The 15,512-nt window shown below is 40.2% G+C and overlaps 1 protein-coding gene and 1 long non-coding RNA gene across 4 annotated transcripts in view; both read left to right on the forward strand.

Annotated features, from left to right (window-relative positions):
- Window positions 1–2,162: 2,162 nt before the first annotated feature.
- CNRIP1 (cannabinoid receptor interacting protein 1) overlaps window positions 2,163–15,512 on the forward strand; it is a 49,238-nt gene continuing 35,888 nt past the window's right edge. For 2 of the 3 annotated variants that reach the window (XM_034953294.3, XM_008956330.5), the window contains exons 1-2: window positions 2,163–6,158; window positions 8,060–8,210. In XM_034953294.3, coding sequence (XP_034809185.1) covers window positions 5,980–6,158; window positions 8,060–8,210 — 330 coding nt within the window. In that variant the 5' untranslated portion in view covers window positions 2,163–5,979. The remainder of the gene's footprint in view (window positions 6,159–8,059; window positions 8,211–15,512) is intronic. The other variant, XM_034953293.3, reaches the window with a different exon arrangement.
- Window positions 8,217–14,607, forward strand: LOC134728642 (uncharacterized). The gene is made up of 2 exons (XR_010109261.1): window positions 8,217–12,057; window positions 14,261–14,607. It is a non-coding gene; the product is annotated as an uncharacterized LOC134728642 (long non-coding RNA).

Below are 15,512 nucleotides of genomic sequence, written 5' to 3' on the forward strand. Positions count from 1 at the left end.
AAAAATACAGTGAGTGGGGATCTGGAGTATGATACAGGCGGGGAAATATTCACAACAGACTATAAGGGGAAAGAGTGGGAGTGGGATGGACATCAGGATGCCATGTGCAGTGTTCTGCATGGGGGTGATAGCAGCCTGTACTGCAGTGGTAACAGTAGGAATGGTGAGAAGTGCCTGGAAACAGCTTGCTTGTGAAGAACTGATAGGACTTCCTGATAGATTTGATGCAAAGGGTTAAAAAGACAGGGATCAAGAATAAACCAATTTTTTTTTACCGGAGCAACTGAGTAAACTATGATGCCTCTTACTGAGATAAGAAACCTTTGGTGGGGTGTGGTGGCTCATACCTGTAATCCCAGCACTTTGGGAGGCCGAGGCGAGTGGATCTCTTGAGGTCAGGAGTTCAAGACTAGCCTGGCCAACATGGTGAAACCCCATCTCTACTAAAAATACAAAAATTAGCCATCATGGTGGCAGGTGCCCGTAATCCCAGCTACTCAGGAGGCTGAGGCAGGCAGATCACTTGAACCAGAGAGGCAGAGATTGCAGTGAGCCAAGATCACGCCACTGCACTCCAGCCTAGGTGACAGAATGAGTGAGACACTGTCTCCAGAAAAAAAAAAAAGTAACCCTCAGGGAGAATGAATTTGAGGTTAAAAAAATTGAGAATTCACTTTTAGCCATGTTATGCGTGGGACACCTGTTAACCTATCAGACACGCATGTAGAGATATTCTGTCAGGAGTTGGTTATGTGAATCTGGAACTTAGACAAATGTTTGAACCTGGAGATATAAAATTAGAAGTATCGGTGTGATAGAAATAATACAGATATTTCCACCTAATGTAAGGAGGTTTGTGTTCTTTTTCAATGGAACTCTAGCCAGCCTCACAAAAGGAGTCAAGAACAGGAAAAGTAGAAAACTATCTTCATGGAATCTAGTTTTAATTGAGTATTTACTTTCATTTGTGGAGAAAAAGTGAGTGGAGCTGTCCTGGTTGTTCAGGAAAGATAACATTTATGTAGGGAAACAGCAAAAGTATTATTTGGAACATAAATTGCTATGCTAAATTGGCCCAGAACAAAATACAAAACTGACATTATGATCGCCGTCACCTGACCAAGGTGCATGTGACTATATAAGGAGGTAACCAGATCCCCTAAAAGCCTAGCAGACAAATGAGGTCTACTGCTTATTGCCATGGCTACAAAATCCTTTGGGTCTAAGGGAGGACCTAGGTTCTTCAGAATTGGTCCAGGAGGATGGCTTTGTCTTTATGTCTGTTAAATCTAGCCAGAAAGAAAGCCCTGATACAAATGTAAAGTGTACCTGGCTGGGCACGGTGACCCACACCTGCAATCCCAACACTTTGGGAGGCTGAGGCAGGTGGATCACTTGAGGTCAGGAGTTCAAGACCAGCCTGACCAATATAGTGAAACCCTGTCTCTGCTTTAAAAAATACAAAAAAAATTAGCTGGGCATGGTGGCACATATCTATAATCCCAGCTACTCAGAAGGCTGAGGCATAAGAATTGCTTGAACCTGGGAGGCAGAGGTTGCAGTGAGCTGTGATTGCACCACTGCTCTCCAACCTGGGTGACAGAGCTAGACTCCATCTCAAAAATAAAAGTAAAATAAAATAAAATAAAATAAAATGTAAAATTTACCAGTTAAGATCTCTAATGCTAAGACATTCTGAGGTAGGCAAAGGGAAGGAGTCAAGCACCTCATAAGTCATTGACACTAATTTAAGAATAAAAATAAGAAATAACTCCTGCAGATGTTAAACTGTACCTGAATACAAACATGAATACAAAGGAAAATACATTGTTAAATGTGCTGGTATTATATTGTGTATATGTGTTTGTGTGTGTGTATAACCCAAGCCCAGGACACATTATGACACACGACATAATTGAGTGTATACATATGTATGTGTATAACCCAGTCCCAGTACTCTTAACTACGTTATTTTCATATACATGCACACAACTATGTCCTGTGTCATAATTCTAACTGTTTTTGAACTCTATATTATGAATTCAGCAGAGACTGGAACAGCGAATATGGAACGGTTGTTAGCACAATGTCTTAGTCTGTTCATGCTGTTATAACAAAATACCTTAGCCTGGATAATTTATAAACAACAGAAATTTATTGCTTACAATTCTGGAGGCTTGGAAGTCTAAGGTCAAGGCACCAGCAAATTTGGTATCTGGTGAGGGTTCACTGTTTGCTTTATAGATGGCAAATTCCCGCTGCATCCATACATGGTAGAAGGGGGCAAACGACCTCCCTCAAGCCCCTTTTACAAGGGTACTACTAATCCCATTCACGTGGGCAGAAGAGCCCTTATGACCTAATCACCTCCAAAAGAACCCACTTCTTAATACTATTGCTTTGTGGATTCGGTTTCAACATAGCCATTTTGGGGGAACACAAGCAGTTGGGAGGCTGAGGCAGGAGAATCGTTTGAACCATAGCATGTGATTCTTCTGAATGACAACTAAGTCCGTCGTTCACTTGGGCTCAATTTCACAGTTTTCAAAAGAATGATAATAAGCATTGTCCATTAGACAGACAATGTTTAAGATCACCAATCTGAGGTAATAATTAAAGAATCTACAATAAGACTGAAAGCACTAGATACCTTAAAAATATATAGCAAGAAATGAATTAATGCAGGAAAAAAAAGCCAAATACCGCATGTTCTCATTTTTAGTGGGTGCTAACCATTGGGTACCCATGGACATAAAACAGTTTTTCAACCCTTACTTGTCTCCCTCCCTCCCTGGCTAGTAGTCTTCATTCCATTGGTAACAATAGACACTGAGGACTTGGATGATGGGATCATTTCTACTCCAAACCTCAGCATCATGCAATACGCTCCAGTAACAAACCTGAATCTAAACTAAAAGTTGCTACATATTCAGCAAGTATATTTTTAAATAAAAATAGTTACAATGTATTGAGTGTCTCTATGGGCCTGATATTCTTGCATAGTTTACACAATTTCATTTGGTTCTATGAGCATCATCTATGCCACCATCATCATTTTACAAATGAAAAAACTGGGGCTCCAAGAGACTAAAGCAGCTTTGCTCAAGGTCACTCAGTTTGTAATCCACAGATCTGGCAACACAAACACAGATCCATCAGACTCCATATTCATATTCTTTGCACATATGTATCAGTGATGATAAATTTTCCAATTACTTTTACATTTATTAATTTCATTTTAAGACATTACATTGTATGGTCCTGAAAATGCTATTCCTAATGGATATTGCCCAGCACTAGTAACACCTCGTATTTGAAAAGTAATTTATTTTTTTCAAACAATTTCCATTTCCTCATTCAATTCTCACAATGTTGGGAAGGAGGTATTTTAATCCTCATTTTACAAAGATGAAACATAAAGATGTTAAGTTATTTGCATAATGAAACTAAAAAGTGGCAGAGTTAGTTTTTTTTATTTTATTTTATTTATTTATGAGATGGCAGTCTTACTATTTTGTCCATACTGGTCTCAAACTCGTCGGCTTAAGTGATCTTCCCACCTTAGCCTCCCAAGTAGTGGGGACTGCAAGAGTGCACTACCTAGCCAGGCTAGAACCAGAGTTTTTGTTTTTGTTTTTGTGTGGGTTTTTTTTTTTTTCAGATCGAGTCTCACTTTGTTGCCCAGGCTGGAGTGCAGTGGCATGATCTAGGCTCACTATAAGCTCTGCCTCCCCAGCTCAAGCGATTCTCATGCCTCAGCCTCCCAAGTAGCTGGGACTACAGGCATGCGCCACCACGCCTGGCTAATTTTTTGTATTTTTAGTAGAGACAGGTTTTGCCATTTTGGCGAGGCTGGTCTTGAACTCCTGGCCTCAAATGATCTGACCTCCTTCGTCTCCCAAAGTGCTGGGATTCCAGGCATGAGCCACCATGCCGGCCTTAGAACCAGGTTTTAAAATGGAGTCATCATCCTCCAGGTCCAATGCTCTTTTTGATACACAGGTGGAAGTTGGCTTGAGATTGTGGGGTTGCTAAACAAAAGGTTGAGGAAAAAAGGCAAAATTTCCAAAAAGGCTTTTAAATGACCCCAAAAAGATACTCACCCTCTTTCCACTACTCATAAACCATAATAACCAACATTAAGTTTACTGTGTAACTCTCTCATTCTTTTAAAAGAGCTAATACAAACATACACATTTATATTCTTTTTAAATTTTCATTTTTCTAAAACACTAGAGATGCTACTTGCAATTAGATTTCTTTTCATCATTCCAGGTAAATCGCAAGGATCTAATTAATTTTAAAGATATGAAAGAATTTACATATGGACATGATTAAGACCACAACCATAAGTCAATTCAACAACGATTTCTGGAGCACCTACTATGTGTCAGGCACTATTTTGGCATGCTGGGGGAAACAGCAACAAACAAAACAGACAAAATGCTCGCCCTCAGGCTTTGTTTCCCAGCCATCCCACTTTTATCATTAACAGTTTTTGCCTGTGTGTTTGCCAATGCAACCTATATTTCATTATTTTGATAGTTGTGTAACGTTCTATAGTGTGGGTATATAAGAATTTATTCAGCCATTTATTTATTGGTTAACATTTCATTTAGGTTTTATTTTTATTTTTGCAACCAATGTTGCAATAAACACCCATATTACATATATATTATATGTATAGCTTATTATTTCTTTAAAAAAAGCAGTCTAACTTGGGTAAACAAAAACTGCCAAGGAAACGCATCCCTACCCATTTGTTCTCACTAGCCCACTTCATTTCCCAGGTGTGCTCCCTGGCTCTGGTACTATCCATCTGGGTGGTGCTGAAGCAGGTGCTCTCTCTGCTCCGGGAAGCCATTCCCAGTACAGTCCTCACCCCCTAAGTCTCCCCTCGCTTCCAAAAGTCAGCTGTCTACCGACCTCTGCCACGAAAACTGTCTAATCACGCTTAATATGCAAATCTAAACTCTGCGGTGTCGCATATGGCCCCCTGCCAATAATCCTTTGACCCATCCCACCTCTTGGCCATTTTGTCACCAGAATGCCTTAGGCTCATGTCAGTTGCCTTTTACAGGGTTAATAGCTCACCCTTCAAAATCTGTGTAAATATATGTGATTCATTACATATATTTATGTATGTGTCATTTTTGGGACGAGCATACGTATAATGGAAATGTACACCCACAAGAAGATGTAGCTCCTTGAATATGGTTATTTTCTTTCTCTTGCATCCATTCCTAATCCAGCGTGGCTCCATCACGTGGAATTGCGCCTTTCCTCGGCCATTTCCCCTAAGCTTTGGAAAGACTCATATTTCCTGAAATTTTAATCACCGGCTAGCGGTTTCCTGTTCCCCCCCTTCCCGCCTCCCTTTACCCCCCCTCAGCCTCCTCCCGCCTGGCTGGCGCCGGATCCGCGAGCAGCAGTGTCCACCTCACGTAGCTGGCCGAGGCGGTATCCAGATTCCGGGGGTCTCGCTCCTTGGCATAGTGGTCGCTTAACTCCAGCGCCTTCCCAGTGCCTCCCAAACCTCTCCTCCTCCTGCCCGGGGCTGTTCTAGGAGGAGCCTAAATGTCCGCTTCCCCAGCTGAAGGGGATTGCGGTGCGTAAACAGGATTAACTCCCTCGCCCCCAGCTGCGCGGATCTGCGCGGCGGCCTGCGGGCCAGAGCGAGCCTTCGGGTGCGTGGAGGGCGCAGCACTGGAGCGGGGGATGGGGAAGCGCGCGGCCTTGGAGCCGTCTCTTGGGCCCGCTTCCTCGCCGAGTGGGGAGGGGGGCCACAGCCTAAGGAGCTGCTCCTCAAAAGCCCGGGCGGACGGCGGCGACGGCGCGGGTTCCTAGCGGCAGCCTCAGCTCCACCACCTCCCTCACCCTCCCCGCGCTTCCTCTCCGCCCCTCGCGCTCCAGCCACTCGGCCGCAGCCGGCGCTGTCCTCCGCCCCCCGGAGCCGCCGCGCCAGACCCTCGCCCAGACATGGGGGACCTGCCGGGCCTCGTGCGCCTCTCCATCGCGCTGCGCATCCAGCCCAATGACGGCCCGGTCTTTTACAAGGTGGATGGGCAGCGCTTCGGCCAGAACCGCACCATCAAGCTGCTCACCGGCTCCTCCTACAAGGTTGAGGTGAAGATTAAGCCCAGCACGCTGCAGGTCGAGTGAGTGCGGGGCGCCTGGTGGCAGCAGGGTCCCCCATGGGGTACAGGCGGAGGACTGAGGCCCCCAGGACAGCCCGAGCCTCTCAAGGGCCTCTGGCCTCGCGCCGCTCCCAGCTGGCCCGGGGGTTGGAGGAAGAGGTCACTCCCTGTTCGCCTTCGTCCCCTTCCTTCCCTTTGGCTTGTATTCCTCCAATCTCGCTTCCCTCCACCCATCGCAGTGACCTCAGTGGGTTCTTTAAAATCAGTGACAAGAAGCCAGGGTTTTTGCTTGTCTGTTTCTTATAAATTTGTCCAGCCTTGGGCGCGGAACCGCAGGCGGTCGGGGTGGAGCAGATGGGAGAGGTCCGCAGGGTTCACCCACCGCAATCCCAGCCCTCCTGCGCGCGGTCCAGGCGGCCCACCGGGTCTGCCCGCAAGGCTGAAGGAGGGAGAAAAGAGGAATGAGGTGGAAAGGCAGGGGAGGGGTGGTTACTGGGGCTCCCTGAGGGATGCTCCCCACTCCCTTCGCCATTCAGTGGCTGGGACCCTGGGGTGGAGCAGCAGACACTAGTAAGAGAGCGGCCGCCCCTTCTCTGGCCTAGTTTCACGGTTTTCCATGCCGTATGCTGTTCTTTTTCTCCTGAGTTTTCTGTTCAGGCTGGTGATGGTGCCTGGGATTAGCAACATCCTCACAGCAAGAGGATGTTTTTTGGTTTATCCATGTCAGGGACGATTTCTTGCCAGCGACCGCTGGATAATGCACCCAGTAGACCTCTGGCGGGAAAGTGTGTGGGAGCATGCAGTAGCCTACCGGGAAGAACTGCGGGTGGAGCCCCTTTACCTCTCGTTTCTACCTACCAAAGTCTAGTCTGCGAGAGAAAATAAACCAGCATTTATTGTATCTACTACATATGGTGGGCATTATTGCGGGGGTGGAAGGACTTTGAATTCATCAGATACTACTTATAGCTTACGTTTTAATTCAGTAAACTTGTATTAGCCTTCCAAGGTGCAAGGACCTAGAACCAAATCTGGATGGTTTCTGGTACTCCTGATTCATCTATTTGTCAGCATCCCCCACAGCTCCATGCATCCTTTATTCTCACATTTCCCAGTGTTCTGTGCACCTGCATATAATCCAGGCTTTTCCTTTCCCTTCTTTCCTGCCAACCTTATCCCCGGAGCTATCTGTTAATATATTCCTTTTTTTTTTTTTTAGAGTATTCCTCTAGTGTTCAAACTAATCTAAAAGTTAATTTGTTAGGAATAAAACTATTTTTTCTGGTTACATTTTAATGCTATCAAGGATTTCTCAACTCTAATCCTGTGGTTGTCAAACCTGAGTATATATCAGAATCACCTGGAGTGCTTGTTAAAACACAGATGCTGGAGCTCTCCTTAGAAGTTCTAGTTTAGTCTATGGTAGGGCCTAAGAATTTGTTTTCTAAGGTCTGCAGGTGATGCTGATACTGCTGGTCCAGGGACTTGGATTTGAGAACCATTATCCTAACACAAAAGAATGATGCCAGTGAGAATTTCTGATGGTGTAGAAGGCTTGAGGTACTCCAAATCATAGGACCCCTGATTGTTGGAACAGGAGAAAAAAAATATTAGAGGACGAGTTCAGTATTCTCAATCCTACCCGCATATTAAGATCACCTAGATAACCTTAAAATAAATGTACCAGTGTCCAAACTACATCCCAGGCCAACTGAATCCTAATGTCTGGGGCTGGGGATAGGTAGGTTTTTAATTCATAAATAGGAGAAGGACTGCCCCCTGAACTTGCAGAACTTTCTCCCGCACCACAATGCCCCCCTTAGTGAAACCCTGTAAGTTTCCTGCCTAGAGTTTTGGTCCAAAACAGGACAGGGTGCCTAGGCTAATTTAAACCGTATGTGGTCAACTCAAGTCTATTGCAGGAATATTTCCATTGGCGGTGTGCTTGTCCCACTGGAACTGAAGTCTAAAGAGCCTGATGGGGACAGAGTTGTTTATACGGGTACATATGACACAGAAGGTGTGACCCCAACGAAGAGTGGAGAACGGCAACCCATCCAGATCACCATGCCGGTAAGGCTTGCTTGCGGGTATAGGAGTATGGTGCCACGGAAAATGGAAACCACAGAAAAGAAAACAATCACTATCTCTCTCTAAGAAAAGGTGTGTTGGGAGCCAATTACTGTGAAAATTGAGTTGTGGATTTCCTTCAAGTATCTGCTGGAGGGAGAACTACTTAATTAATGCTCTTTTGCATGACACACTGACCCTGTAGATGCTGAAAAGACACCATAAGCAGAAGCAGATGGTTCTGGAAGAGACAGAACCTACATTGCCATTTTCCCAGTTATAGTCTGCTTCAGAACTGGTTTAGATAATTGGCTGCGAAAAGTTTCTGATTCCAAGTAGGCCACAATATTCTGGTTAAGAGAAAGCTGATTCGAATGACACTTTGCTACTTAAAGCTAAACGGAGGAGCCAAAAAAATTGTCATGGGAAAAATACACCTCTTATATAATATCCTATAATACACCTATTTTATATAATATATACCTATTATATATACACCTATATAATATATATACCTATATTATATATACCTATTATATATAATATCTGGTAATCTTATCAGATATCATATATAATAAAATGATATACCCTGGTAATATGGCCCCAAGTAAGAAAAAATTGGTAGAAAGGATAGAGTCAAGATATAGATTTAACTATATGTGCAAACATAATAAATAGGTGATGAAGCAAGCTTGCTAAAGCACAGGAAAAGGAAGGTTCACCTAAACTGCTGCTTGCAAACTGGGCAGCCTTTTCCCTCTGCAAGAACAACCTTCAACTGTCTGCCCTCTAGCTTTATAGGAAGTATCACAAGGGTTCTCAAATATCGGTATGCATGAGAATCTCTTTGGGAGTTTGTTTAAAATTCCAGTCCTAGGTTCCCTCTCCAGTGATCTTAGCTCAGTAGAGCTAGGGTGGGGACAGAGAAACGCTTAGCAAGCATACCAGATCCTGAAGAGGATGGTGTGGGAATGCACTTTGAGAAATGCCTATCTAACCTTTGGAACCTTAAACTGTTCCCAGTCCCCAATACACTTTTTAAAACCACAACAGTCACATAAGGAAATAATCTAGCAGCTCATCCCTTTGCATCCAATGTTTGAACTATTTTTAGAAAGTGCTGTTGTTCTGTCAAAGAACCTTCAACACAGAAAAATACAAAAATGAGGGAAATGTATAATTCCTGCAAGAGAGAAGTGTTGTTAACATGTCAATAAATGTTCTTAGAAAGTTGTTTCTATGTCTTTGAATATATATGTGTGAGCCTGGGCAACATAGTGGGACCCTGTCTCTAAAAAAATTTTTTTTAGTTAACCGGGTGTGGTGATACCACACCTGTAGTGCCAGCAACTTGGGAGGCTGAGGCAGGAGGATCACTTGGATCCAGGAGGTTGAGGCTGCAGTGAGCTATGATCACACCACTGCACTCCAGCCTGGGTGACAAGAGTAAGACCCTGTCACTAAATATATATATTTGAGTATCATTCCATATATATACTTTTTTCTACTTGTATACATTTTTTGATGTCAAATATATGCCTATATATATATGGAATGTCATTTTAAAGTCTGTATGGGTATTGTATTTTATGAATGTATCAAATTATCCTCAGTCACTTATTGCTGATTATTTCTGGTTTTTGGTATTATAAAGAAAACCACATTACAAATCACTGAGTACTGTACAATTGTCTAATGTTTTCTTGATTGCTAGAAGAAATGTGCATGTTAAGGCATTTTATAAGACTGCCTCACTGACCTCCAGAAAAGCTAGGCAATTTACACTCCTATCATCTGTATTTAAGTATCCATTTCTCTCTGCACTAGGTATAGTTTGTCATGTTTACATATTTTTAATCTGATTGAAATACTTTAATTTTTACTTACTGTTAATTTGAAATCCTGACATGTTCATTTACTATTTGTATTTACTTCATGGATTATATGTTCATAGTTTTCACCCATTTTTCTGCTTAAGTGTATCTTATTGATTTTTTGAAAAATCTTTATAAATTTAAAATCGTCATTTTTATCACATCTTGAGTGTTCATTTAATATTTTAATTTTTATTTTGTTTACAATATAAAATATAAATTTTGTAGTCAAACATGTTAGCCTTTTCCTTTATTATTTTGCAGTTAAGATCCAGCTTAGAAAGTCTTCCTTGACTCCCAGATTAATTAATTATATATAGACGTATACACAGTGGCATTTGTGTATTTTCATCTGAACTCTTATGGTCTCATTTGTTAAATTTTAGATGAATTACAGATTTAGATATTATTTCAGTTCATACTTTTATATTGGAAAGTATTTGCCCACAATGTCCTAATACAATTACTTAAATAATCTATGCTTCTCCAAAGATCAGTTTCATAGAAATTTCTTATATTGCAAAAATTTTATCTCCTCCTATACTCCCTAATCTATTCCATTGATCTATCTGTTGTTACACCAATACTGCATTGTTTTAGATACACTGTTTTTGTAATATGTATTCATATACTTTGTAACTGACCACCTTACTGAACTTGCTTACTAAAATTTTTCAGCAAATCATCTTGGGTTTTTCATATAGATGGTCAGAATCTGAATATAACTGTCTTTTTTTTTCCTGGTGATATTGCATTGTCTAATGTTTCTAGAATAATGTTGACTGCTGCTAGCAGCCAACTACAGCTTGTAGCAGTAGTTGGAGATAATATATCTTATTTGATATATTTGATGAATTACATAAAGTAATACACTTCCAAATACTAAACCTTATTTTTTACAATAAGCCCTACTTAAACATGTATTATTAATATATTGCTAAATTCTATACACTCTTTTATTTAGAATTTTTAGATTTTTAAAATTTGCTTGCTTTATCAGCAAATATTTGAGGATTTCCTGTATATCAGGGACTCAGGGGGAAGAGTGGTGAACAAAATAGATAACCCGGGTTTCATAGAATTTCTGATCTCGAGGGTGGAAACATACTTTATACATGCTTATCAATGATAAGGTAAATAATTGCTAATATGAAAAGTATAGCGAAAAAGTAGTGCTGTTAGAGTATATACCAAGGGTCTTATCCTAGTCCAAGATTTGCGGGATGGTTTTCTTGAGGAAAAAATGAAGGATGAATAAGAGTTGGTGAAAGAAAGAGCATTTGAGGAAAGAGTAGTTGTAAAAGTCAGGAGCTGGAGACAGCGTATGTGTTCTAATGGATGAGAAGCCCAACATGGCGGGCATAGAGTGAGGCAAAGACAGTATAAGATAAAGCCAGAGAGGTAAGTAGGGGTTAGATGATATAGAACCTTTTTGCCACTGGATTTATCCTAATGACTATAGGAAATCATTGAAGTTTTTGAAATCAGCTTTGAGATATGATTAACATAAAATGCACCAACTTTACAGTTACATAGGTTTTGACAAGTAGATGCTACTATATAATCACCACCCCAATAAAGACAACAGAACACTTCTATTACCCTGAAAATTATTTGCAGTTAATTCCTCCCAACCTAACCTATCCTGAGCTTGCCATCTCAATATGTTAGTTTTAACTATGTAAGAATTTCATGTAAATAGAACAGTGCTGTTTGACTTCTTTCACTTAGTATAATGTTGAGATTCACCTATCTTGCACATATCAGTAGTTGGTTCATTTTATTGCTGGGTAGTATATTATGTTGTGTGGATATACCATAATTTCTCCCTTTACCAATAAATGGACATCTGGGTTGTTTTCAGCTTTTGCTATTACGAGTAAAGCTGCTGTGAACATTTGAGTATAAGTCTCAGTGTGAACATATTTTCATTTCTCTTGAGTAAATACCTAAGAGGACAATTGCTAAATCATATGGTAAGTATGTGTTTATCTGTGTAAGAAATATCCACACTGTTGTACCATTTTGTATATCCACCAGCAGTGTATGAGAATTCTAGTTGCTTTACATACTCAATGTATGTCTTTTTAATTTGGAAATTCCAAAGACATAGAAGACCCAAAACAAACTTGTTTGATCTATATTGTAGTCCTTAAAACAGGTAGCATAAATCTTCTAGCTTTGTTTATTCTAAGTTCTTTTGATTATTCTAGGTCCTTTGTGTTTTATATAGATTTTAGAATGAGCTCGTCAATTCCTCCAAAAATTGGGATATAGAGTTTCCATTAAACCTATAGGTCAACTTAAAGATATTTGACATCTTAATATAGAGTTTTCTATACCATGAACATGAAATATCTCTTAGGTCATCTTTAATTTTCTCCACAATATATTACAGTATTTCCTCTACAGACTTTATACATACTTTGTTAAATTTATTATTTCATATTTTTGAAAAATGTAAATGGAATCTTTGCTGGTATATGGAAATAAAATCGATTTTTTTTGTATATTGATGTTGAATCCTGAGACTTAGCTAATCTTACTAATCCTAATAGCTGTTTTTGGAGGATCCCTAGGATTTTCTAAATATGCTATCATGTCATCTGTAAATAGTTTCTCTTTTCTTTCCAATCTGTATTCATCTTATTTATGGCCTAATTGCAATGGCTAGGACCTTCGCAGTATGCTGCTAAATAGAAATGGTGAGAGTGGACATTCTTGTCCCTCAGTCTGAGGGAGAAAGCATTCTGGTTTTCAATACAAAATATAGTAGCTGTAAGGGTCTTTATTGTAAATCTTTTTATCAGGTTAAAGAAGTTCTCTTCTATTCCTGGTTTACTGAATTTTTTTAAATCATGAATGTATTATAACATGTTTTCAAATAGTTTTTCTGTATCTTTTGAAATGATCATAAGGTGTTTTATTCTGTTTATGGTAGATTACATTGCTTTTTCAAAGTTAAAATAACCTTGAATTCCCAGGTTAAATACCACTGGTCATGGTTTATTCTCGGTATGTATAACTGGATTTGATTCATTAATATTTTGTTAAGGATTTTTGACATCTATGTTCCGGGGGGGATATTGGTCTATGGTTTGCTTCTCTTATAATGCCTTTGTCTAGTTTTGGGTGTCAGAGTAATGCTGGCTACATAAAATGATTTGGAAAGTGTTCATTCTTCTATTTTCTGGAAGAGTTTATATAGAAATGATATTTTTCTTAATGTCAGAATTCACCAGTGAAGGCATAGATTATACTTTATTTGAAGATTTTGTATTACAAATTCAATTTCGTTAATAGATATCGGGCTATTCAGGTTTTATTTCCTGAGTTTTTGTAATTTATCTTTGAAGTCGTTTATTTCAATTAAATTATCAACTTTATTGCCATAAAGTTGTTTATAATCTCCGCCATTCTTCAGTGTCTTAGGATCTCTAATAATGTCTACTCTTTTACTCTTTGATCCTTTTTCTTTTTTTTTTTTTCCTGGAGATGGAGTCTCACTCTGTCTCTCAGGCTGGAGTGCAGTGGCGCAATCTCGGTTTACTGCAACTTCTGCCTCCCAGATTCAAGCAATTCTGCTGCCTCGGCCTCCCAAGTAGCTGGGATTACAGGTGCGCACCACCACACCCAGCTAATTTTTTGTATTTTTAGTAGAGATGGTCTTTTGCCATGTTGGCCAGGCTGGTCTCGAACTCCTGACCTCACAAGATCCGCCCACCTTGCCCTCTCAAAGGGCTCAGATTACAGGTATGAGCTGCCGCGCCCAACCTACTCTTTCACTCTTGTTATTCAAAATTTTTATTTTTTTCCCCTCTGATTAGTTTAGCTAGAGATTTCAGTTTTATTGGCCTTTTCAAAATCCTAGCTTTTTTTTTTCACATGCTTCACTCTGTTTTTCTACTTCATTGTTTTCTAATCCTATATTTATTCCCTTCCCTTGTTTGCTTTGAAATATTTTAACTTAAGTATAATGCATATACAGTAAAATGATCCCTTCATAGAGTTCTGCTTGTCAGTAGTTTGGTTACGATGCATCTTAACTGGTTTTTCCCCCCTTGGGGATCACTGAATTTCTTGAATCTAGAGGTTAATGTTTTCACCAAAATTGGAGTATTATTAACCATTGTTTTGTTAAATACTTTTTTAATACTTCATTCTCTCCTTTCTTTGTAGGACCCCAACTAAACATATGTTGAAAAGCTTGGTATTATCCCATAAGTCTTTGAGGACATGTTCAATTTTCTTTCTTTTTTAAATGGATCTTCAGATTAGATCATTTCTACTGATGTATCCTTAAGTTCACTGATTCTTCTATTTCTAGTCTTGTGCTTATCTTCTAAATTCTATAACATTTTTTAGCTCTAGAATTTTCATTTGTCTTTTTTATAGTTTCAGTTTCTCAAGATTCCTTATGTTGGCTAATTGAGACCATGTTTTCCTTAATTTATCTGAGCACATTTGTAATTGCTGGTTTGAAGTATTTAATAAATCCAACACCTGGCTCTAGTTAGAGTAAATTATTACAGCCTGACTTTTTTTTTTTTTTTTTTGAATATGGGTCACACTTTCATGTTTCATTACATGTCTGGTAATTTTTGGCTACAAACTTAACATTGTGGATAGTTTATTACCAACTCTAGTTTCTGCTTTATTCTTCTGGGTATTACTGGTTTTTTGTATTCTAGCTGGCAGTAAACATTCCTGTACTCAAACTTCAAATTCTGTCTTCCAGCAGTATGCAGCAGCTGATCTCTTTGCTCAGTTTTTATAACTTCCAGTTGCTGCTTTTCTAGCCTGGTCTCCTTTTGTGCCCATGGAGCTTAGCAGTCAGCCAAGGAACTGGAGAGCTTATACTGAGATTTTTGGATATACCCACCCTGAGGTTCCCCTATTTCTCCAGCTGCTCTGTCAATCCAAAACTGTTTTGTTTTATTTGAGATGGAGTTTCACTTTTGTTGCCCAGGCTGGAATGCAGTGGCACGATCTCAGCTCACTGCAGCCTCCACCTCCCAGGTTCAAGCGATTCTCCTGCCTCAGCCGCCAGAGTAGCTGGGACTACAGGCGCGTGCCACCACGCCTGGCTAATTTTTGTATTTTTATTAGAGACAGGGTTTCACCATGTTGGCCACGCTGGTCTCGAACTCCTGACCTCAAGTGATCCACCTGCCTCGGCCTCCCAAAGTGCTGGGATTACAGGAGTGAGCCACCGTGCCTGGCCAATCCAAAACTCTTTACTCTGATACCTACTTCTGAGGTTAGGGAATGTACTCAAAATACATGCATACATACATGCATACATACATACATACATACATACATACATATAAAGCAGCTATTAATCTTAGCACAACTTTATCTTTCAAGGATTGACTTTTTGCTGGTTTGTCTGCTTTTTCAATGGCCCCTGTAGGGTGTCCATGTCCTA

Source organism: Pan paniscus, chromosome 12 (assembly GCF_029289425.2).
Source record: "Pan paniscus chromosome 12, NHGRI_mPanPan1-v2.0_pri, whole genome shotgun sequence".
NCBI classification, from domain to species: Eukaryota; Metazoa; Chordata; class Mammalia; order Primates; family Hominidae; genus Pan; species Pan paniscus.